At 36.4% G+C, this 26,419-nt stretch overlaps 1 protein-coding gene across 3 annotated transcripts in view; it reads left to right on the forward strand.

The window, feature by feature from the left end:
- LOC131064625 (NADH dehydrogenase [ubiquinone] flavoprotein 1, mitochondrial) overlaps window positions 1–26,035 on the forward strand; it is a 44,304-nt gene extending 18,269 nt beyond the window's left edge. For all 3 annotated transcript variants that reach the window (XM_057998813.2, XM_057998814.2, XM_057998811.2), the window contains one exon: window positions 24,273–26,035. In XM_057998813.2, coding sequence (XP_057854796.2) covers window positions 24,281–25,732 — 1,452 coding nt within the window. In that variant the 5' untranslated portion in view covers window positions 24,273–24,280 and the 3' untranslated portion in view covers window positions 25,733–26,035. The remainder of the gene's footprint in view (window positions 1–24,272) is intronic.
- The last annotated feature ends 384 nt before the right edge of the window (window positions 26,036–26,419 follow it).

A 26,419-nucleotide genomic window follows, 5' to 3' on the forward strand; every position in this document is an offset into this window, starting at 1 on the left:
TTTGGAAACCCTCGAGTAAACAAGATTGATGAGCTCTACAGGCAAAATATGGAAGCATAAGCATGTTTGTTGTTTGACATAAAACTAACAAATATGTGCTCTTATAGCACGTTTCATTTATAGCTTGTGCACAAAATCAATTTATTGAAGGGTCATTAGACACTCGCAAGCAAATGTAATTGCCAGTGGCAAAGCTAAATTCACCACCTTTACCAACATCCTCGCTGTTTGTGCAGGAATGGCGGCTTTGGAATAGGGAATGGACATCCATCAAAACATAATTGTTTGGGGATTTTTGTCAGGTGGTGCAATTATAGTTGCATTGGTGGATGCGCAAGCAAAAAAAATAAAAACGAAAGTGCAGATAGAGCACTTCAACTACAATAAAGAAATGCCATTTTAGGAAATACAACAAAGTGGTTGAAGAATCTTTCAAAAGACTCTTGAAACCGCAAAGTCAAAGATTTGCAACATGGTATGGGCATGCATCAAAGCATCAACAATGCACACGAATTTTTGAAAGATTTGCTCAATAGCTCAAGCCATAGCCCATAAGAGATTAGCAAGGCATGTGAAACGTTTGACAGGATGTCTCAAAGCGATGTCACTTCATGCAGCACAATGATTGCAGGAAATGCACAAATCAATTTGTTGAAAATCTTTAGAAACCCCGTAGCGAATGCAATTGGCACACTTATATCCAAATTCAACAATCTCTGTCATCATCTCCTTGCGGCTATATACATGCATGTAAAATGGGGAATCATAGACAACAACTTGAATTGTTTGATGGATTTATTGAAAAAGCTTTAGAAACATTTGAGCATTTATATTTGGTAGGCTTGCGCATAGAATCTGGAATCAAAGAGAAGGCGTGTGAAATTTTTGACAAGAATATGTTGAAGTATTGTGTTCCCATGAAATAAAATGATCATATAATGTACACACAACCCAAAGTTGTTGAAAAGGCTTTAGAAATATTCAAGCAAATGCATTATCTTTGGTTTTGCCAACTTTGGGAACTTTGGAACAAGTCACAAACATGCATCAAACTGTATTGCTACGGAGGTTTTTCTAACTTATAGTTGGAAATGCTCTTGTTGACATGCATGCGAAATGTGGAATTTTAAGACAATGCACCTGAATTGTTTGACAAGAGTGCCTCAAGGAGATGTCATCTCGAGGAACAAAATGACATGATTGTGGCATATGCACAAAAATCAGGTTATTGAAAACGTTTTACAAATTTTCAAGCAAATGTAAATGCAAGATTTGCAAAGAATAGATTTGTTGATAAGAATTTAGAAACATTAGAAACAAATGTAGTGGTCGGTGTAAAGCCAAATTCTTCCCACCTGTGCAAAAATTTGGAACAGGCTATGGACATCCAACAATGCACATGACTTGTTTGGCATAATACCTCAAAAAAATGTCATCTCAAGGAATGAAACGAAAGGATTATAGAATGTGCACAAAAGGATTTTGCAAGGAAGCTCCCACAAGCTTTGAATTAATGAATTACTTTGGATTATATCCTAACATTGTAAGCTTTGTTTATGTTCTATGTGCATGCAGCTATGCAGGTTTAGAAAATAAGGCAGTGAGCTGATGCAAAATGAAATAGTCTGAAAAGTAGATTTGCACTATAATGGTGCACACATATAAGATTCCCGAAAATAATAAAGGGGCGTCCATCAAAGCATAATAGAAAGAAATATTTGTTAGGTGTTTTAGTTATGAATGCTCTGCTAGAAAATCATGTAGAATGTGGAACAACAGACAAAACATGTGAGTTGTTTTGTTTAAGGATGTAATTTATGAGAGCATGAACAAAGCGTCTGATTTGTTTGACATAATGTTTCAAGTTGTAGATATCACTGTTTTATGGCCATGGTGGAATGATGACTCTATGTAAAAGTTTGACACTTGCCCAAGCTCTATGTCAATTTTTGGTAATTGGACACCTTCGTCTCAAAATGACAACACGAGAAGGCATGAGAACAATAAAAGAAGCATAGATGTTGTTAAGAGCATTGCAATTGAAGAAGCTGTGAATTACCAATTGCACAAGCAAGAGTTGGTAAAAACTTGAAGCACAAGTTTAAAAGGAAACCCGTCAAGCGTATAAAGAGGAGATTATTGGTGAAATGCATGACTTCTCAGAGAAATAATTTGTATTAATTTTTTTTATCGCATACGATCCTTCATATCAGATGATTGATAAAGATTGTGGAGAAAGAGAATTGGTTGCCAAAAGGTCTTTTCACTGTTAGATCACATTAGATACATCAGTCCCAGATAAGGTCATTGATGATGTCCTAAGAAATATTCTTGAGAAGAAACAAGAAGAATAATCCTATCATCTTTATTGACGAGATTGATTCCATAACTCCAAAAAGCAAGAAAATAGATCAAGTGAAATAGAGAGAGATGTGGTCAAAGATCAGGTTTTGTTATCAATTATCACGTTGTGTACTTTGTTGCAAAGGACATACATATTAATAATAGCCTCTATTGAGGTATAAATATGAGATGAGGACTTTGATAGAATACTTTTTAGCAAAGTGGAATGCGTGGACTTGAAAAGAGGTTTCAATGCACCATCTTTCGAGAATGCTATGGAATTTCACAAAGATGTGGTTGGAGTAGATTTGCTCAAAGACCAAGTTCATGATCAGAAGAAGACACATTTCTCACTTTGACAAAATTGACAATTTTCTCTTTTCTTCCAAAGTTATAAAGTTTCAAGTTGTTCTTTTGTAAAGGTGACTATGTCAATCATGTAACCACAAGTTAGAATTTGAACTTCATTTTTTTTGAAGTTAGGTAAATCGTAACTTGCCTCCAAAAAGGTAGTTATCTGAAATAATCACTTAGGTAGTTATTCTAAGTAGTTATGCTAAGTTGTTACCATAGGTAGTTACACTAAGTGGTTACAAGGTGGTTGATTTTTAAAAGCCTATAAATACAAGGCTATTTGTAATGTAAAGGGAGACTCTTACAGAGGGGAAACTATGGAGAAATTCTTAGAGAATTAGTTTGATGACTTTTGTGTTTACACTTTGTAGGGAAGAGTTCTTGAGAGTGTATAATTTCATGGAAATAATAAAGGATGCATTTAGCTCGTATGTTCTAGGTGTGCTTCTTGAGTTATTATTACTGATTTTTCGTATGTTAAATTAGTGATATCTTTTGTCTATGTGCAAATTATTTGTCATCTATTGGATTGCTTATAATTCTTGAAATTTGTGCTAGAGTTACCCATCTTTTCGTATGTTGAGATCTGTTACCCTTCTTTCATCATCATTGAAGTCAAAATTTATGTTATGCTAAAACCCCCTATAATTTGTTATCAATCATGAAGTCCTGTTTGGTATTCGTATGTCTGCCAGTAGGGTTTTTGTTATCTTTTATCATTTAGTTTTGTTTGTCTCCTTTTTGTACTTTCATGTGAAAAGTACACAAAAATATCAAATACCTCCATCATATGAGGGAGCTGCCCCTCTCAAACGCAAAGGAAGATTGTAGTTTCATAGCAATCTCTCTAATTGTTGGCATGGTTGGCATTGTTCTTCAGGTGAAAAAGAGTTTGTTTTGGAGGTGAAATCACAGTGACAAATCTGTTTACCAACACTACAAAATGGATGTGAAGTCGGCTTTCCTTAATGACAATCTTGAGGAAGAAGTTTACATGGAACAGCCGAAATGTTTCTTGTTTTCTAAAAACATGGACTATGTTTGAAAGTTAAAGAAAGTGCTCTATGGATTGAAATAAGCTCCCAGAGCATGGTATGCAAGATTGGATAAATACCTACAACTACAAGGATTCAAGAAAGGAGATGGGGATAGCAATCTGTATGTCAAAATGTTGGTGAAGATCACTTGATAGTTGTAGTGTATGTGGATGATATTATATTTGGGGGAAGTAATGATAATGTGTCAAGACTTTGCTAAGGAGATGCAAAAAGATTTCGAGCTGTCTTGGTGAGTTATCTTTTTTCCTTGGGCTACAACTTTCTAAATCAAATAAAGGGATTTTAATTTCACAAACCAAGTATATTAAGGAAATGTTGAAGAAGTTCAAAATGGAGTCTGCAATCCTGTTAGCACACCCTTGGTAACAGGATGTAAATTAAGGAAACTTGTTGCACTCAAGTTTTGTGGATGAAGCAAACATTGAATGATATTAAAGTAGAGTATGATCATCCTATCTCTATATTTTGTGACAATACAAGTGCAAACGACATCTCAAAGAATCCAGCCATGCACTCTAGAACAAACCATATTCCCATTAAGTATCACATCTTAAGGGAACATGTTGCTGATCAGCAAATAAAGGTGGAACATATTGCTACAAAGGAACAAATTGCGGATATCTTCACAAAGCCTCTTCCAAAAGAGACTTTTGAGTATCCAAGGGAGAAATTGGGAGTGATATCACTCTAATCCAGTCACTAAGTTTTTTAGAAGGAGCATGTGTTCAAGGGGAGCTATTCATTGTCTTACCTTTTGACCTTGAAAAGCCTTTGCCATTGATGTCAAAGGGGGATGAGTAGAGTCAAGGGGATCATTCAGTTAAGGGGAGAAGTTTGTATTCCAGGATTATTTCTTTACAAGGTTGCCAGCAATGACAAAGGGGGAGATTGTTGGATTATTGTCATTGATGTCAAAGTGCATTTCGTGATGTATTTGATGTAGGCTAGCTTGTAACAAATTTATGCCACTATTATCATGCCATCAAGCAAGGAGGAGACAAATTGCATATCTATTGTCGAGTTCAAAATTGCAAAATATCTGTTGTGGTTGACCTCCTCTTGGGTGGACACATTTATGGGAACCAAAAATGCATTTAAATATTATTTTAATAATGGATGACCCCTTGAGAGGTGCACTCAACTTGTGTCACGATAAAATCAAATAATTTTTTTTTTGCTTGTGGTTGACCCCTCTTAGTTGGAGTGGCCACTTTGGGCAAGCAAACAAAAATAAATAAAATATTTAAATATGCTCCTTGGCTAACTAGCATAGAGGGCTGCATCCATTGGGTGTGTTGGTTCCAACAACTGATTACCTAAATCCTTCTAAATATTTGCCAACTCTCATATTTAAATTTTTTAGGGAAATAGCCAACAAACAAGAAACAATATAAATATTGAATTCCTCTGCACTTTTGGTTCTGCAAGACCATGGGGGGTGATCCCACACAATACCTAAAGCATATTTCACTTTAACAAATAAGCTATTGTATTAACACAAAGCTTTGATTTCTACACCTCCAGGTTTTATAGTTTACTAAAAAATTATGGTTCAATCCTTGGATTGGCTCATAGCTGGTCTTGAGAGCTTAAAACCTACCTAAAACAAAAAGGAAATACATAAATTGGATTTTTGATTTTAAATTGGGATTTTGCTTTGATTTAAGTCCTCAATATCTAACCGGTGCCTATCTAGGGTTACAAAGTCAATATTTGAGAGCATACAACATACATATGACAAATGAATGCTTATCCTAGAGTTTATCAAACACACTGAATAAGTGATTCACCTATAGTTTTACTTTGAGATCCATGACATTCCACCCAAACCCTTATAGCAGAAAGTAAAACATACACCATGAAAATACACAGAGATGAAACCAATAGAACTTGTTTATTACTTTCAAAAGCTTTGGGACCTTGGGTACAATAAACATGGAGACAATTGAGATGAACGCTCCAAAATTTTGTATTCATTTTGACAAAATGTTTGCCATGTAATACATGATTTAATAGTCATATATTTTCGGCTATAACTCCTAAGACAAAGACTTATACAAAACTATTCTTGATTTCCTAAAACTCAGATCTTGAACCCTTTTAAAATGGCCTGGAATTCCCTTTTCAATAATAAGGGAGCAACAAGCTTAAGGCAATGTACATGTGTCATATTAGTAGGTAACGCCTGAAGACACAATATGACAAAAAAGCATATTAAAAATGTACTAAAGACAAAAATGATATTTTCCTTTGCTGCAGATGGTAGTTGAGGCATTATTGTTGTTGATGACCCTCCTGTCGTGATTGCACATCGATCCAAAATGAATTTGATCTCCTTTGGTGAACCTGCAATTCATTAATCCTTTGTCTAATGATGTGGCACCCAAAGTTCTCTTTGATGACAGATTGAAATCCAAATCAATTCCCTTCATTAACTTCATTCCAAAATTCGAAACTAGGGTAGCTCTGGAGACGATTGATTGAAATGCAAATCAAATTTTACATTTACTTCCTCTGATTTCAATCTTTAAACATGCTCTTGGAGGCTAACAATTTGACAGGTGGCTTGCAGTATTTTTCCTGCCACTTGAGGCACAACATTCTCCCCCATTACCTCAGTATCTTCTTCTCCCGCAACCATTGAGTACTCAATCAATGGTGCTTGCTCTGTTCTTTGACTCTTTGATGGTTGCTGCTGTGTTGGACTTGGAGGGGGGGGCTTGTACTGATTGTGTATTAGGCTCAATAATTACTACACCTGTTGGCCTTGGTTCTTTTGTAGTTAGAGGAGGTTGGCAGGTAGGCATACTTTCTACCCTAGGAGCCTTGCCATATAACTTCTCAAAATTAGTCAAAATTTTGTTGGTCCTCTCCATAGGATCAGTTATATCTGCATACACCCTGTTGAGACATGGACCAGCTAGGACTCGAACCTAGGACCTTCCATACGCTGCTGGAGTGCTCTACCACTGAGCTATTGGGACTAGTCCATCGTCAGTCTGGGTGTGGCTTATTTCCAACACCAACACCCCCTCTTAAGCTACACCTCTCGTGTGCTTGGGGCTCCTAGCTTGGACCTGGCTCTGATACCATGTTGAGACATGGACCAGCTAGGACTCGAACCGAGGACCTTCCATATGCTGCTGGAGTGCTGTACCACTGAGCTACTAGCCCCTCTTGGACCAGTCCATCGTCGGTCCAAGAGGGGCCAGTAGCTCAGTGGTAGAGCACTCCAGTAGTGATAATTTATCGTTTTCTTCTTTTAGTGTATACTTCTTCAAGGACTTGATATGATGACATCCTCTGCATATAATTATTGAGTTTTGAAAGTGGCTATCCTTATTTGCACCCTCACCTTTTGGACGAATCTCTTAGGATCAAAATTCTTGACTATTGTAGATTCCAACGTATATCCCTCAAGGATAGAGTATATATGGTCTAGACCTTGCCTTCTTGGAGAGAAGTCAACTAAAAACATAGTAGATTGTAGAAATGTCCTTTTCTTTTGTCCTTTCATTTGCCACATGTACTCCAAAAATCCTATCCTCCAGGTACAAACTTTGGCAAAATGTGCAGAGGAACAAGTCACCTATATGACCTGAAAACAATGTGATCTCTATGTATGTACCAATTACGTCAATTGTGATTGATACCCTATAGAGGAGGGGATTCAGTACCCTCAAGATAACAAGATCTCAAGGAGTAAATAACCCTACGCATATAGAAGAAATGAACTCAACAATGCTAACTATGTTTATATATAGAAGAAATGAACTCAACAATGCTAACTATGTTTATAAGTAGAAAATGTCAAACAACTGGCAAATATAGAATGATAAAAATATAATGACTACAAAAACATACGTCTCAAGATGTATACTTTTTACCATAAGATTGGTGAAGCCTCAACCTCAAATGCCAGTGTGCTGCGAGGACATCTGTGTGCTGCTCTGTAGTCCATATAGACAAAGAACCAAAAACACCAGAAACTGCACTAGTGAGGTCTTTATGCTATGCACACTTTTTCGCCACCTACACAAATTGTTGAGGTTGTATAGGGGTTTGTGTAGTCAACCAAATAGATAAATTGGATAAAAACAATAGATTGTGTAATAGAAACAAACCTCGCTTAATGGAGGAAAACCCCTTTTACTAGAGATTAAATGATTAAATGCAAATATATAATAAATGCATTTAGAGATTAATAAGCAAGATCATGTGACAAAATACAAGATATAAGATAAGAGAGTGTTACACAGCGAAGACCCTCTTAAGATGATGGACGTGATTGTTAACAAGAGGAGGCTTAGCTGTTGTGAGATCGTAGATACATTTTGGCAGAACTTTTCTATGAAAGAAGTGTGTGTGAGAGAGAGAGAGAGAGAGAGAGAGAGAGAGAGAGATTCAATAACTAGAATAATGAAAAATGAGGTAAAAGAATGGGTTTTGTTGCTTGATATAGGTGGGAATAGTCGTTTCGAATGTGCCCTCATGAATGGACATGCTTCGAAAGAAGCCAGATGCAAAATATACCCGTTTAAATTTGGTATCTTTTTGAGATGTTTGTGCGCTGTGCTCTTGTATGACCAACTTAATCTAGCTGCTAATGCTTCATCTTTGAAATCCATGATGTTAGAATGATAAATTCTTGATCATGAATTTTGTTATAAATGCATTGGGATCAATGCAAAAGTGTCATAAATGCATTGGGTGCAATTTGCAACACTACATACCCAATAATGGGTTCCTCTCATGCAACCTTAGCATTGTCACAATCTCTAGGGGAAGCTTGCTTATATGTGTTCCCTAAGTCACAAGGTTCGAATCCAAATTAGGCAACAATAAAATTTGAATGAAATTCAACAAGGAAAAAAAATTAAAAAAAAATTCGAATTAAATTCGCCTTATATAAATTTAATTTTTTAAATATAAATAATAAATATGTAAAATAATAAATTAAAAAAAAAAATTATATTAAAATTTGAATATATTGTATATTATAATAAATTTTAAAATATTATAATATAAATAAGTTTAAAATTTTAGTTTAAATATTATTACTATATAAATCATAAATATATCAAATATGCAACTTTGATATATATATTTGAATAACTATATTAGATATACGTAGGAGGACGACATCTTTTTTTACGACCTCTAATACAATTTTAATCTTGACCTCTAATTTGTGATTTACATATCTTAAGTAGGAAGAAATATCTTAATTTACGATTTTATTCAAATATATCAAAAGACATCTAATTTGGCAACATAGGAAAACTCTTAATACGATTTTAATTTGCAACATAGGAAAACTCTCAATATGATTTTAATTTACCTCAAACATTTACGATATATTAGGGATGCCAAATCAGAATTTTGCAAACTACGGTTCAATGCACAAAAGTTTAATTCATGCGGCTCCACCTATGCGTAGACTTGGGCATTGCCTGAGTATGACGACTTGCAATAATTTGTTAATCTTGACCCCCCATCCCTGCCAGAGGGATTTCTAATGTCCGTGCCTGGAACTTCCCAAACGGGGAAAACATTGAATCGAAGTGTTATAAAACCATGTTATTTAATACATTTTATTGAAAAAAAATTATGCCCTAAACCTGTTTGAATATGAGATGAATTTTAACGAATTTTAAGTCATGTTTTGAAGTTCGCCGAATTTCAAAATTTTGTGACTCAGTGTGTTCCTATGAGGCCCATAATCCTTATGACAAAATGATTGTGAAATGCAACAAAACAACGTTCTTGTAATGCTTATCCCATATATAGGTCCAACATTGTACATGCACCCTCTTATTTTTGTCATCTGTTATTGTTTACCTTAAGACTCTTGTCTCATCCACCTCTCCCTTCATATTACAAAAAGTGACACAATGGGGAGTAGAATCTGAAATTAATAACTTTGTCATTCATTTGGATGGCCATCAAACCTTCATGCATCTTATCTGAGAGATAAGTGGCAAAATTAAACTCCACATTTACCATTGGATTTTGAATGTCGATGCCCAAAAACATGAGTTCAACTAGCATTTTGTTCTCTTGATCTTTCCCTAGGACTTGGCAGAAGGCATAGTAAGTTCTGACAAAATATTCCTCAGATGCAGTAATCAGAAAAGGCTCACCCTCATTCCTAGGGATAGGGACTACTTTTTTGTTATAATTTTTGAGCCTATACTTAGGGCTCTCTACAAATGTGAGGATACTCTACTATGTGTGATACTTTTCCTTGAATTTATTAAAATTTATAGTCTTTCCCCTCTTTGTTTATTTATCATTTTGATATTACCATCATATGTTTGTGCCAAAATTTATAGTCTTGACCCTCTTTCTATGCCTGTGCATAAACTAGTCCCAACGGTGTTGGGGATGTTTGCATAAACAAGTCCCAACAGTGTTGGGGATGTTTGCATCTTGACATTGTGCACAATTATTGTCCTATTGGAGTGGGCATTTAGTAGTGCAAGGAACAACTTGAATTGACTAACTCATTTTGTGGCCTTAGGGTTTAGTACTTGAGGATTCTACGCTTCTTTCAAACACCACAATGCCCTAATTCTCACTTAAATAGACTGACAACACTGAAAAATGAAATTCAGACTGAGAACAAAGCTTTTATGCATTTGTTTGCACTTTTGAAAACCCATGATTGTTGCAAAAAAATGCCTTTTTTGCTATATAATGCTCTAACTCTTTGATCAATGCACAAGTGAAGGACCAACCCTCTGAAAATGGCATTTATTGGCAAACTTGGGTGGATGCATTAGTCTTTTCTGCTATTACTCCTTGCTTGCACGATACTTTACTTCGACAAATAGCCATTTTCTTCAAGTTCAAATATTGACCATTGATCTTGTTTATCATCATACCACAACTTATTTGACATTTGCGGACCAAATTTGAAATAACGTCAAACGAGTAAAAAAAGACCATATCACTTTTTACTTTCCATGGAGACATCCACATCACCAACATGGAGCCATCCCACAATCATGCGGAACACTTTTGATTCCACCATCTCTCCTCCAGGATGCGGGGAGCCATTGATCTCATGTTCTCATGATCTTGACCGTTGATCTTCTTTAAAGGTTCTTCGTTCAAGTCTTGGGCCCTACTAACATGTGGTGTTATCTTGCTATCTTGCAAGGTTGAAAAGTCTATATGTATCAGTGCCATGGTGTCGGTGAGTGGGAGTCGTCGATCTCCTTTGGCAACTTCCCGCAGTCTTGCAAAGGCAACCTAGGTCCATCTTTGTTCCTCCATAGGGATGTGGGGAACCATTGGATCATAAAGTGTCTGATCTCAACAGTTCAAAGATGAAGCATATACAATAGTCTTTTAATGGTTACATATTAGCCTTTTCTGCAAGCTCGCAGTGGTTAAGAGACGAGCAAGATAGCAACTGTGAGGCTGTGAGGAGCACTATAGGTAAAAGAAAATGGCCAAGCCATAGTTAGGTAAGGGCTTCCACATTATCCTGTAGGGCTTAAAATATAAAGGCTTATCTCCTTGTAGGGATGTAGGGAGCTTGAACATAAGGTAAAAAGCTTAGCTTATAAAACACAGGTGGGCTTCCCCACTCGTCCGTGGGGGCTAAATTACAAAGGCTAAGCTCTTTCCGGTGGCTGTGGGGAAGGGTAAGACTTAAAAGTGTTTTAAACTGCGCATGCATAATTCACCACTTAAAATATGAAGTGCTAGACTTGGGGATGTATTAGAATTATTTTGTCGGTCTAATGGATAATGTCTTTGGCAAAAGGGGCCAGTTATTTCATGATGATGGTAGACCTAGGTGATAACATAGAAGCGGAAACCTGCAATCAGAGGTCAACAATGAAATATAACATCTTAACAAGCTGCAAGGCTGAAAGGGTTTAGGGTTTATGAAACATAGCACAATATTTTACCCTAATTAACATGGAAAGTTAGGAATTTTATAGGGTATCAACAAGGTGAAGGAGTGCATTTGCATATATAAAAGAAAGATCGTTTGAAGCTTATTTCATCAAGCATTCATTGATGATTATGAGCAGATTTTAAGGTGAATTATTGCAAACCTATGAGTAGAAAATATTGAAGATTATTAGCAGATTTCAAAAGCTTTTTAGAGCAGATTTGTGGAGGACAGTTAGTTCTGATTCTGTTTTGGTAAAATATTGAATGAATTAATAAAATGATCAAACGATCATTTAAAGAATTACAAAGATGATGTTTTTATAAAGAAACAATTGTAAACTAAAGAAAAATAGAAACTAACTAAAATGTACATTATGTTACATTATTGACCAGAAATCTTCGTAAAAAACCCACAAAGAAATTGTAGGTTAAAAATTATCCCGATTGAAAAATGTGAGGATTTTATAAAAACGCTAGCCGACATAACCCTAGGTCATAATGCAGAGCCGATTGTTGTAGAAGATCGCAAGAAATAGGAACTTTGCAACTAAAATCCGAAAAACCCTTGGAAGAGAAACGAATGTCCAGAAAATTTGCCAAAACACAGAAAAAGCTAAAAAATTCATCTCAAAAAGGGTCGTGAAAGCTTCACGCGAAGAGTAGGGGTAAACCCATGCGAACCCAGATCATGAAAAAAAAACACGAACTCAAAACAGAAGATCGCGTGCAGGTCGTGTGAGAAGAATTGCATGAGAAAAAGAAAACTTGGACGCAGGCAAGCTCGGGCCGACGGAAAACCTAAGGCGACAAGGCTGAAGACAAATCACACAGGCTAGGAGAACCAAAGTCGCATGGGCAAGAGACGACACGACCAAAAAAATGAACATAAATTGTGTCGTATTCACAGAGATAGCCGCCAACAAATGTAGGCACGGGCTGAAGCAGAGTCGTCGAAGCCAGTAAAATGAGCTACCAACACACACGAGGGCACAAATCTTTCACAAAGGTCATGCGCGATTCACGAAATTACAGACCCTCGATTTTAAAAAATAAAATAAAATAAACAGGTCCAAAAATCTCAAAAAACTATGAAAAAAATTCCAAATTTTTTATTTTAAGTCTGATACCATGTTTTAGTAAAATATTGAATGAATTAATGAAATGATCAAACAATCATTTAAAGAATTACAAAGACGATTTTTCTATAAAGAAACAATCGTAAACTAAAGAAAAATTGAAACTAACTAAAATGTACATTATTGACCATTAATAATTAATAATAAAGATATTATTCTAATAGATTCGAGAAGAAGATCAAGCACTCATCACATCATTCTTTTGGATGTTGGTCCTTCATATCCAAGGAGATTGATGTCTCTTGTTGAGTTGGTGTTCAATTGTGGTGATTGGTGTCTCTAGTGGGTTGGTGCATGCAGATCATTTGTAATGTCCCCTTTTGTGATATACCCATAGTTGAACTACTCGCCATTAGCAAAAACTCGCCAAGACCTGAAAAAAAACGTGGGAAAAACTCGGCCAGTACTCGGCAAAAAACTTGGCAACTTAAAAACAAGCTTAAATTTAATTAAAAATGCATTTTTTTTGCAAAATTCAATGAGAAGATGCATCCAATGAGTCAATAAATGAGAACACAAAAGAAACAAGCTGAGTCTAGATATATTTAAATGCAAAGTGGGTACAAAATCGCATCCTCATGAGGAATGCTGATGGCTGGAAGCATAATAGTAAATAGTTTTTGTAAAACTAAAAGTAAATACATCATTAAAATTACATCTTCCTCTTCCCAACTCTAGTATAAATTGGGGGAGAGGTAGAACTAGAGGGTCTAGTCCTAGAAGTCTGCTGTGGTTGTGGGCGTAGCGTGACTCGTGAGTGTGACTGTGCCTCCTCGCTCAGTATGTCTGGCTCAGGTTGTGGCTCGTCCTCCATCCTGGATGAAGCTATGCCTCTACCTACTCCTGGCACTGACAATGACTCCTCATCCTCTTCAATGTCATCCAGGGTGAAACCAAATCCAGCCCCCTCCTCCTCCATAGCCTGCCTCCCCAAATCGGTGATGTCTAAGGATATATATCATCCAAGTCAATTGGACCACTTGCTGCTTCCTCTACCTTCCTTATGTCCAATCGAAGATTATATTACACAAAGACAAGGTCATTGAGGTGTTTCTGCGCTAACTTGCTCCTCTTCTTCGTGTGGATGGCTTCAAACAAGTTCCAATTGCGCTCACAATTGGATGAACTACAAAGCTGACAGAAGCTTTTGAGGGCAAATTTTTTGAGATTTGGGGTATTTCCACCCCAACTTTGCCACCAAGCATTTGCAAAATAAAAAAAATTGAAAAGTTAGAAAGCAAAGAGAAAAGCGAAAACATAATTTATCAATTTATCAATCACTCTAGATCCCAAAATCCAAATGGCAAATGTTATACTTGGGGTTTGAGTGGTTCTTCCTCTTATGGCCAGCTCTGAAGAGAATAGCTCACCCCTTGCTTCCTCATAATTTAGGAGTTCGACCATAGTGAGGTCTTTCACCTCAACCTCGGGTACCATCCTCTGATTGCATGTAGTGAGGCCCTCCATGACCTCTCCATTAAGATTTGAGTAAGAACCCTTGAACTTAAAAACAAGGGTTGAGGAAGTACCCTGCTGCATGAATGGGTTGGTGGAGCTGATTGTTCCACCTCTAATCAATAATTTCCCAAATGGGATCAAATTTGAATCTATCCCCATTGTAGTAATTTTTGATAGACTCCTTGGCCCTATCCATGGCCTCATAAATATACACCATTGGGGTTTTATCCCCATCTAGCAAGCGGAGAACTCTAACCAAGGGCTCTGACACCTACAATTGAAAAATACAAATTACAAAAAGATTAATTAATGAATTTACAAATTAGTAATGAGAGACTTGAATCAAGAATAATTAAAAATTCAAGTTTTGAAGTTACCTTCACAATCTCTGCAGCCTTTTGTGCAAAATGGTTGTCGAAGACTCTGCATGCGACACCCTCTCCTTCAGCCTTCTTTGAATAAGGTGAGTCTAGCCATGCTTGACTCACAAACATTTGTTTCAAAGAAATCAATGCAATAAGAATGCTTTGCAACTTCAAGAAAATCGTGCAAACCTTGTGACACCAACTCTCACCAAATCTCTCCCTTGGGTGTGCTCTCTCATCAAATGTAGAACCCAAGAGATTGTAAATATATTTCGTGATCCTCCTTGCATCTTCCACAACTGGAGTCACCCAATCAAGTTTTCCTATGTCCTCCAAAAGAAGGTCAAAGACATCTGCTGCACAAAGTGTCCAAAAAAGAGTGGGGTGCCTATCTTGGAGGATTCTACCTGCAAAAGAAGAAGTTATTCTTAAGAAAGATACAACCAAGAAAAACAAAGCCACAACAAATGAAAATATTGCTAAAGATGATAATTCAAAAGTATTCTACCTGCTGCCACATATGTTATTACATTAACTGTGATGATTTGCACCACACTCTCTACTCCCACCTCCATTACAATGTGCTCCAACATTCCAACCAATGTTTCTGCATTTTTCACCTTACTGGAGGCATCGACCGATTTCAAGAACACAATATTGTCCTTGCAAGCAAACAAAAAATTAATGATGGTGTGGTTTTGCCATCTGTCCACCCATCGGAAAGAATGGTGCAGCCATATTTTCTCCATTCATTTCTTTGGTCCTCCACCACTTTTTTTGCCCTATCAACTTCATTTGTGAGCAACCTACAAGAACAAAGTGAAATTAGGTCTTAGTACACAATTTTGATTTAATAAACAAGAAATCTAAAAAGCAATTAAAAATGAAATCAAGTGGACTATTTACTAACCTCCCACTCAAATCTTTGCAAGAAGGGCTTGTACCCCTTTCCCGAAACTGTCATTGCGGTCACCAAATTTAGCCAATAAGGATTGTCTGCCACATTGAATGGAATGTTGTTGAAGTACCAAAAATCAGCACATGCAATGTTTGTTTTCTCATGTGCCTCCCTATTCCATCTAGTGGCCTCTAATGATGGTTGTGCTCTAGGTGTGTTCCTGGGCACAAAATAACTACCTATGGATTGTGTCCCTCATGGTGATGCAGCAATGCTAGGTACAAAACTAGAGGGAGCAGAAGCGTTGGGCGAGGTGGTGCTGGGTTTGCTGATAGGTGGGCCACGACAAGAGCCCAATATGCCCTGAAGTGCTTCTTCTTCTTCAATGTCAATAGAAGCACCTCGAGAATCAGCTATGGCTGATCTCATGGCTAGTTTTGCCCTCTCCCTTTGCAATTTCTTCTCTTCCCCAGCTGAAAGTAGGGCATTCGTTTCTCTTTTTATTTCGTCATTGGTCCCAATGCATTCTCTAGCATCATGTTTGTCTATGCCTGCAAGGTGGTATTTGAGGCAGTTTATACCTCCATGAAGTATCTCTAGCACCTTTAGGACGGGTGCCTACTGCTGAATTGATGTATATGCATTATGTATATTTTATTCTATCATCAATTACATTAGAGAGGAAGATTTGTTCTTCCTTTATACCTATCGGTGGTGCCCCTTTACCAAGGGTCACCACTCTTCCAAGTTGGCCCCCCAATAATAATATAATTATTATATTATCACAATTATATTATATTATCACAATAATATAATTATTAATATAATTATATCATTACACTACCTTTATGTCGGCCTGAAGGAATCTGACCATAGCTACAATAACATTAACACTCCCTCTTAGCTAGGGAGGAATCCTTCTCAATCTCTACAAGTCACATCACCTCATCATGATGACTAACACAATGACTACACTCGTGTATGAAAGAGTCTTATCACCTCATCGTGATGTTTGATCGCAATGGCTACTCCCATATGTGGAAAGGAAAGATAAATTTGCTGATTCCCGATTTAAAAAAAAATTTTGGCCAAAAGATTTATTGCCAATTAAGAGTTTTTCATCTTTGGATGGATGAATGAAGGATTTTTTTTATGGATTCATGAGTGATGATTGAATAGTGATCCCTGAATGCCTGGAATTATTTGTCCCCTTTATACTTTATTGGTGAAAGGGTCACCACCTTTAATAAGAATTAAGTCACCACCCTCCATTGCTGCCTTTTGATATTACTGACTTATTTTTCGTATTGATCTCCCTTGCATGGCGTCCTCAAATGAAACCTTCTTCCTTTTATATCTTCCACTGTGTGGGAGAAGTTGCACCTCTTCATCATGTCTGCTCTTTGCAAGAGTCACAACCTTTCACAATTACCACCCCTTGAAAGAGTACAACTTCTCATAATTTATGCCCTTTGAAATAGTCACTTATTTTATACCCATTCCTTTCTATTAATCCTTCCTTAGTTCATATGCTCCATTCTTTCTTCAATGACTATTGCTGGATGAATGACCTTTGGATGTCCTCAAATGAAATGATCTCCCTTTTATATTTCATGTTTGAGGGAGTCACAACTCTTCATTTCATACCCTTTGACCATTCGTTAAACTTAATTGATTTTTAATTATATCATAATATATATATATATTTATATAATATTTTATATTTTAAGTTATTATTTTTTTTATTATTAAATTCCATTTCAAAAAGGGGACATTACATCATCTAAAGGGGATTGGTGTCTCTTGTGCCTATGAAATTTGTAAAGGGTTTCTAACGCAAGCAATATTTTGCCATTTTTTTCTCCCACAATCTTGCATTTGTGTTACTGCTGTGGATGGTTAAGTTTTGAATTATGGTTATTGTGATTAACTTTGTTTTGAAAAGTAAAAGTTTGTTGTTATACTGATTCATCCCCCACTTCCAGTATAACCGAGTGCTCCTTACAAACTATGTTAATAATCAGCTATTTAAATCGCCTACTAAAAATAAATCACATAGAAACAACTAAAATCAGTGTGTTATTACATTTAGGGTTTTCCATGATAAATAAGTCGACAAATTTGTTGAAATCAACACTGATGCCTGGAATTTTGACATAATCTTTCTGGAATCATCATATCACCATTGGATTCATGCAGGTTTGGCTTTTGTTTGACAGAAATGTCTCGACCGCAAAAATGGCGACACTGGTCAAATCCCCATAAGAATCTAGTCCAAATTGGATTCTGGGATGTTTCATACTCGAAATTGGCTGATTTCTTGCCTATTTGGCAGCATAGGTAAAAAGACCCATAAAGTGGATTCTTCCCTCCTCTAGTCAAGAGGATTAGAGCAACATATCTTTCTTTTCTAAAAGAGCAACTCATAGCTCACGAAAAGAAGTCCATACATTTGAGAGAAGTAATCATGGCATACCTCTGCTGCAATTAATGTTGAGCCTGTGAAAGATTAAATGAATGCAAGTAATAAGAATTTGTCACCCTAACTATGTGCCAGCTCACAACATATAGTTGACATTACAAGGCAATATTTTAAGTTATGTATTGAAGATAAAGCATCCCAGTAGGGGAAGACACTTAAATTTATCTGACATCATATTATAAAAGATAACTTATAAAAAAAGCTCAGCTAATATTCGTGGAAGTGCATGTTTGTAAAGAGAAATAAAAATGGTGAATGAGGTTGTAGAAGAATTCCCCTTCAGAATTGAAGAAAATAATCTTTCACTTCCATTAGTTATTTTTTAGGCTTTTCCACGTATATTTTAACCTTGTGAGATAGTAGATGAATTGTCTCAAGTTAGTGTGAGGTAAATTATAAAAGTTTTGTGTGGTCATCCTCTGTAATGAGCTTGGTCTTGAACTTGGGAGGTATTGAGAATAGTGGCGCATACAAAACTAACAAACTGAAATGAGATTACATCATTATTATCGATAGTAGAAACAAATGCAATATCATATTGATTGCGTTGGGATTCTCATATATTGATTTACATTACATTGCATTGGCTTATAAAAGCCTTGCTTTTCCCATACAAAACTACCTAAACTCTGTTACAGGAAAGTAACTTCCAAAACCAGCTTTCATTCTATTTAATTATTTACCATCAACAAAACTAACACCTATTTATTTATTTATCTAATCTATACTATAGATGTAATAATAATTCCAACACTGCTGCCCCTTCTATATCACTTCGCCTATCCTTACTACATCAATCTGAACAAATGATGGAACACTACATGGATTGAATACAACAGCTCATCTAGAAATTGAATGAATCACCTCCACCAAATCTCCTTGCTCACACAAGACACACTAAACTGATTGAATCGATGAATGTCTTGATTCTCAACCCTGCAAATTCTCTGCATGACATGACAGAACATATCTCAACCTCTATGCACAATGAGAGAACAACTCTTCTCAGAGAGTTTACCCTCTTTTGAGTGTAAAAAATTTATCCCCAAGTACAATGAGAGAACAACTATTCTCCTTTGAGAGTGTAATAACCCAGGGTTTCAAATTAGTAAACTCAATCAACAAAATCTCAGACAACTGTTAATTCTTGCAAACAATGACAGGTACAGATCTGAAAAGAAATGATTAAATTTTATGCAATCTTATTTAGTAAAACAAATGTCTGAAAGCAGTACAGCAGCACAAAATTTTTCCACTGCTCCAAAGGACTGCTTGGTTACCCTCATTAAACATTATCTGCAGACCCCCTACAACATTTAGATTGCTTGTGAGATTATCAACTACCCAGCGAAAGGGTAAGTTGAATCTCAGATCAGAGGTATGATATAGTCATCTGGTAACCAAGGCATGGAACCCTCAATTTCTCGCCCAGACCATAATTCAGTTGGCCTGGAAGTTGTCATAGATGCTCAGACTGCAGATTAGGCGTTGCTGTAGCTCACCTACTGTTCTTTTTCCTTGACGCTGCTTGATATGTTGGTGGATTTGAGCATGGGGAGGATTAAACTCTTCAAGTCTGATCAGTTTGAGGTCTGGATGGTTGTACTGGATCCCTCAAACCCTAGGTCAACCTCTTTAACTCTTGCAACAGTTAACTCTTTATGTATGTGGTTTCTGATAGGCAATGTGGGGTAACCTGCTGCTGATGACCTGCAGTTTGTAATACCTGGGCTGAGCGATGGTGTCACAATCTTGCACGGGTGCTTGTTGTAGGATAAAATCAGTATTTTCAGGTATTAAACTTTGAATCTTGTGAACAGAAAGTACTTTAAGAGATCAGATCAGATTTACATTGAGCTAGGGGTTTTGTCCGGACCTTACCTGACTCAATTGCAGAGGTTTTCATTGCCGTTGAGCTGATTGCAACATGCAATGACCAAATCTCTAGATGCCTTTGCCCAGCCAGCTGAAACAAAAATATGCCTGTTTAATTTAAAGTTGGCGCCCAAAGGAAGGTCAAGGTCAGCCCAAAAATATTATTTTTAATTTAATATTAATTTATTTAAAGTTGGCACCCAAAAATCAGAATTAGGTCGGCCACCAGAAGAAGTATTTAATTAATTAATATTATTATTACTATAGATATTATTAGTAGTGTTTAAAAAGCACTGTTATTATTAAAAGTAAATATTATTATAGTGGTGGTGTGTAGGGGACATGACACAGTCCAATTCTCTCCAAAAATTTCTATCCCTTCTCTCCAGTACTATGAGAGCCAAATCCATCGTCTAGCATACAGCAGGAAAAAACCTGATGTAGATACACTAACACCACCTATTTCAGAGGTTACACTATCGACAATATTCTACCCACAAATATGCCAAGAACTGCCAAGGCCCCCTTGCTCCGTGAAGGGACACAAATGTGCCGGTGCTTCTCAAACAATCTACTATCTTAGAGCGAGAAGCCTTGAGATATGGAAATCCATTGACTTCCTTTGTCCTCCAGCTGCCACTTTGACCTACTTACACTCTAACTGCCAAATGGTGTATTTGAATCTCCAAAAAATCCGGAAGCCCTATCAGTGGTAGCATAGATGGCTCTGAGAGTGATGCATACTTAGTCATCATTAATAACAAAAAGGATAGGGTGTTAGAATTGACTGATATTGCACCCAATTACAATGTCCTAATTTCTTTGTAGAAAATTAAAAATCCACTCAGTATTTGTTTTTTAAAATAAAAAATAATTCAAGAACCTGACCACATTAATAATTATCTCCAATAATTTGTTTGGCTTAAACCTATTAAGTTTTCAGACTTATCTCCAAGTGCATAAAAGATTAAAGGGGACTCTTCTGAAATGAGCATTCCTTCACATTAATATGTTCACCAAGCCAACTATTGTCTTGACCTTTCAAACATATTAATTGAAGTTTTACTTTCAACTCCCTACACATCATTGACAATGTACATACCACCAATCATATACCACCAAGTCTTAAATAAAGTAGCATTTCAAACAACCCAAAAACAAACCACAATTTGCAAATGAAGAGAAAATTACTAACCAATTTGCAGTCTATGGGCCCAGGAAAAGCAACCATGGTTCTGGTTTCATCTCGATCTGTTCTACCACTTAAGGTTGTTTCCCATTTGATCAATAGTGGAATAAATAGAACTTCAGCATAAAACTATTCACATTTTTATGTTAATCTGTAATGTCCCCTTATGTTACAACTTAGAAAATAGGGACAATAACTTATAGAGGTCAATTACAATGGACTTCTTCCTACAAATTCTCTAATAATACGTAAAATAACCATAAATAATGCTAATCAATGTGAGAGTGACAGATTTGATATGCTGTTGGTGTTATAAATTTATAATATATAAGTATTAATATCATTGACGTCCCTGATTCAACACTTAAATGTACGTGAGGGAATCTTGACCTGTACTAGGCTGCCTTAGTAATCAGATATACGCATAACCTCTCGTAATCATCCCCTGAAGTTTGATCTAGCCTGATCCAAACAGTTGACAGTATTATTTCCTTGGTTCTGCAATCAGGCTTTAAGCAGTGAATTCTTGGATCTACTAATGAATGACTCCTTGATATGTATTAATCAGAAAACTTCTTGAAGACCCGATGATGAATGACCGCTCCTCCAAGGGCAAATCCGAACTGGATATGGAAAGATATATATACTAGATCCATGCCCTATTGAAATGAGTTGGGTTGTCTTATTATATGATCAGGAAGGGTGTCTAAAGAGACACGACTCTTGCCTCTTTGAAATTGTTTTCCTTAATTTATCTTTAATCGCAACCTTTCACATATTAACAAATTTGTTATGTGTCCACTTAAATATAAACATAACCGTATCTTATATTAGGTTAATGACTGTAGAGTAATCCCTGTCATCTTTAAGTGTCCATCTCTCTCAAACTGAATCGATACTTCCAATTACGACAAAGTAATGTATTTATCCACAAGGTTGCTCTTTTTGTCTTAATATATTCACAACCTTCATTAATCAAGTCGCTACCTATCAAAAGGCACTATTAGAGTCATCCACTATATTTTACATTTCTTTTTGTTTTATATTATTATTTGATAAATATGAAAATAATATTAATAAATATAAGTTATATATTTATATTTTAATTGTATTATTATTTATTATTAAATTCTTTTTCAAAGTGGGGACATTACATAATCTATATGCTTCGTTGCTGTTTGCGTGGAGTGGAAACTAAACTTTTTTAATATGCTGCATAGCTCAGCAAGTGATGTTCAACATATTTAGTAGTTCAACCCCGAGGATGCAGATTCAGTTTCCAACACCAAGGGTCCACAATTGGAATAGCCTTGTCTTGTGTTTATAACACCAACTATCAATGATTTTCAACACTTGACATTCAGATATTATGCGGATTTCAATGCCATTCTGTTATGAGAAACACAACTTTGTTGTGCAGCATCCAACACCAGTCTTTCCCACGCCTGGTGTGCAGCCAGCAAGACCTTCAATATCGAGTAATTAATCTTCTGTTTCAGTCTTCATTTTATGGCATGAACGAACCCATCAATATGCATTGATTAAATCTAAAGAAAGTGAAATGGAATTCCAATGCCAACCAATATCATTCCAATGCCTCGCATGTTCATTGGAAACTGCAGCATCAGGGAATAAAACCAAACTTCAATGCACTTGTAAGAAATACCTCCATGCTCCAGCAAAATAATCGATGAAATTTTAGCACATTTTTTTAGATAATTTTAGCAGGTTTTCACCCAGCACACCACTTCAATGCTTGCCTTCCTACTTTGGACTGCAGATTTCAATTCTTTTCTTTGGCTTCATTTCAGTGCAGAGATTGCAATTGAGGCTGATGCAAAAGGAAATTTAATCCAATCAAAGTTGTGACATTTTTAATTGTCTTTTGGCACCTCTTATTGAAACTCCAGTTATTAAAAACATACAAAAACAATACTGTTATATTCTTTGTTGGCTTCAATATTTTCCTCTATTGGATCAAGGTAAGGATGGCTGCACCAGTCACAGGCACAGGAAGATTAAATGCTCTGGTATCATATTGAAAATGGGGGAGCATACAAAACTGAAATGAGATCACACCATTATTATTGATAGTAGAAAGAAAATGTAATATGATATTTGATTTCTCTGGGATTCTCACATACTGACTTTACATTACATTGTGTTGGCTTATAAAACCGTGCTTTTCCCATACAAATTTATGTAAAATATGTCATGGGAAAGTAACTCTAAAGCTAACATTTTATGCATCTACTTCTATTAAAAAAACTAACACCTATTTATTTATCTAATCTATATATGCAATTGTAAATATTAATTATAACAGGATGCTCATGTGCTTTTCTGTCACAGTTATATTATAGCTCGTTGATATTGTTTGCTCTTGCGCTCTTTTTTTGCCACTATTGTAGCCCATTGCTATATTTTTCCAAATTGTCTTGGACTTACAGCATTTGCCAAGCCAACATTTTATTCAATTACTAAATATCAAAAAAGCTAACACCTATGTATTTATCTAATCTATATTTGTAAATATTAATTATAACAGAAAGCTTATGTGCTCTTTTGTTGCTGTTATTATAGTTCATTGCTATATTTTTTGTTTTCTCGTTCTCTTTTGTTGCCATTATCATAGCCCAGTGCTATATTTTTCCACATGGCATGCACTTAAGCATTTGCTAACTCCTGAAGCCAACATTTTATTCATTTACTAACTATTAAAAAAAACAGAACTATATTTATTTATCTAATCTATATATGTAAATATTAATTATAACAAAAGGCTTATGTGCTCTTTTGTTGCTATATTTTTTGTTTGCTTGTTAACTTTTTTGTTGCCATTATTATAGCCCATTGCTATATTTTTCCACATGGCATGCACTTAAAGCATTTACCCTACGTAATAGTGCTCTCAAGACATAATTGTGGCCCATGGTTGTTATAACTAATATTCTTTGTAGTGGAGAACAGGAAAATGAACATCATATGATGACATTTTAACTATATAGTAGCTATGGTTTCACTTGGCCTACTTACATATGTATGTAGCTCATAATTTAGAATGAGCAGAGTGTAAAGGTTTGACAAGATGAAAAATTGTTACAGTATTATTCAGCTTATGCTCTTGTTTTGTTTTTGCTTTTTCGTTACCTTATAACAGAAAATATACATATATTGATAGTGTCTTTATGTTCATGTAGATTTAGAAATGAGGAACCTTGTTCAGTCATCCAGGAGGGTTCTGGCACAACATTACTTAAGGAGATGGGATTCAGTTAATAGGTCTCTCAGCACACAGTCTGCAAGTACCTCTACTACACCACAACCACCTCCACCACCTCCACCCCCTGAGAGAACACATTTTGGAGGACTTAAAGATGAGGATCGCATTTTTACAAATCTATATGGTTTGCATGATCCACTTTTGAAAGGAGCCATGAAACGCGGGGATTGGTACAGGACTAAGGATCTTGTGCAGAAGGGTTCTGATTGGATTGTGAATGAGATGAAGAAATCAGGTCTGCGTGGACGAGGAGGTGCAGGATTTCCTTCAGGTCTGAAATGGTCATTCATGCCAAAAGTTTCTGATGGGCGTCCTTCCTATCTTGTTGTAAATGCTGATGAGAGTGAACCGGGCACCTGCAAAGATAGAGAGATTATGAGACATGATCCCCACAAGCTTCTTGAGGGTTGCCTAATAGCAGGTGTTGGCATGCGTGCTAGTGCTGCATACATTTACATCAGAGGTGAATATGTGAATGAGAGGAAAGCCCTCGAGAGTGCCCTAAAGGAGGCATATGCAGCTGGGTATTTAGGCAAAAATGCTTGCAACTCGGGTTATGATTTTGATGTTCATATTCACTTTGGAGCTGGTGCTTACATTTGTGGAGAAGAGACAGCATTACTAGAGAGCTTGGAGGGTAAACAAGGCAAGCCTCGATTGAAGCCTCCCTTTCCTGCAAATTCAGGTCTGTATGGCTGTCCAACAACTGTTACCAATGTGGAGACAGTTGCTGTTTCTCCAACCATACTCCGCAGGGGTCCTGAGTGGTTTGCTAGCTTTGGTCGTAAGAACAATGCAGGGACAAAGCTTTTCTGTATTTCAGGACATGTCAACAAACCTTGCACTGTTGAAGAGGAGATGAGCATCTCCCTAAAGGAACTGATTGAGAGACATGCAGGGGGTGTAAGAGGTGGGTGGGATAATTTGCTTGCAATTATTCCTGGAGGTTCTTCTGTTCCTCTTCTTCCCAAGAATATCTGTGATGATGTCTTGATGGATTTTGATGCATTGAAGGCTGTGCAGTCAGGGCTTGGAACAGCTGCTGTTATTGTCATGGATAAGTCAACTGATGTAGTGAATGCAATAGCTCGCCTTTCATATTTCTACAAACACGAGAGTTGTGGTCAGTGTACCCCATGCAGGGAGGGAACAGGATGGCTCTGGATGATCATGGAGAGAATGAAGGTTGGGAATGCTAAACTTGAAGAGATAGACATGCTCCAAGAAGTGACAAAGCAGATTGAAGGTCATACAATTTGTGCTTTAGGTGATGCTGCTGCTTGGCCTGTTCAAGGTCTTATTCGTCATTTCAGGCCTGAGCTGGAAAGAAGAATTCATGAGCGTGCAAGACAGGAACTCATGGAAGCTGTTGCGTAGACATGGTTCTTCTAATCTTGCAAGTTGGAATATGTTTTATTGACATTTTATGTTTCTCGATTTATGAATTTCATATTTTTCCCATTAGCTAAGGAGACAAATATCAGAGCTTCCTAAAATAAATTGAAAAAAACATGAAGTACTTGTTGATGGAGATCATTAGAGATCTCAGCATATAACTTCAAACTCGAGACCCTTGTGTTTGAAATGGTGAATGCAGCAACCATGTGCAGCATTAACTTTGTTTTTTGTTGATTCTGCTAATTATTTTATGTGCACTGACACAACCACTTGCCATTTTCATTCAATTTCTGAAAATTAATACCTAGCTGCTTCAGTTGGTGCCTTGTTTAAACTAAAAGTGGTTTGTTTTTGTGCATGGTTGTAAAAGGTAACAAGCAATGATATCCTTGGTAAAGTCAACAGCTTTAAATCTCGAGGGGCTGGCGCTATACATCTCGTATATAAGGTAAATGGAAAAACATTCCCCTTTGGAATCCTTGCTTATGGGGCGTATAAGACATCAAATTGGCATGCTTTGTGGTAGCTGAAGCTATATTTAACCTATAGCTTTCAAGTAGGTCTGAGTGAATGGAAGTTTGGAACTTTGGAGCTATTCCCCATTGCCAGTCATGGCTTCGTATCTTCAAAGTGTTTAGTGAAAGTTGACATTATAAATACTATTCA

This window comes from Cryptomeria japonica, chromosome 9 (genome assembly GCF_030272615.1).
Source record: "Cryptomeria japonica chromosome 9, Sugi_1.0, whole genome shotgun sequence".
Classification (NCBI taxonomy): domain Eukaryota; kingdom Viridiplantae; phylum Streptophyta; class Pinopsida; order Cupressales; family Cupressaceae; genus Cryptomeria; species Cryptomeria japonica.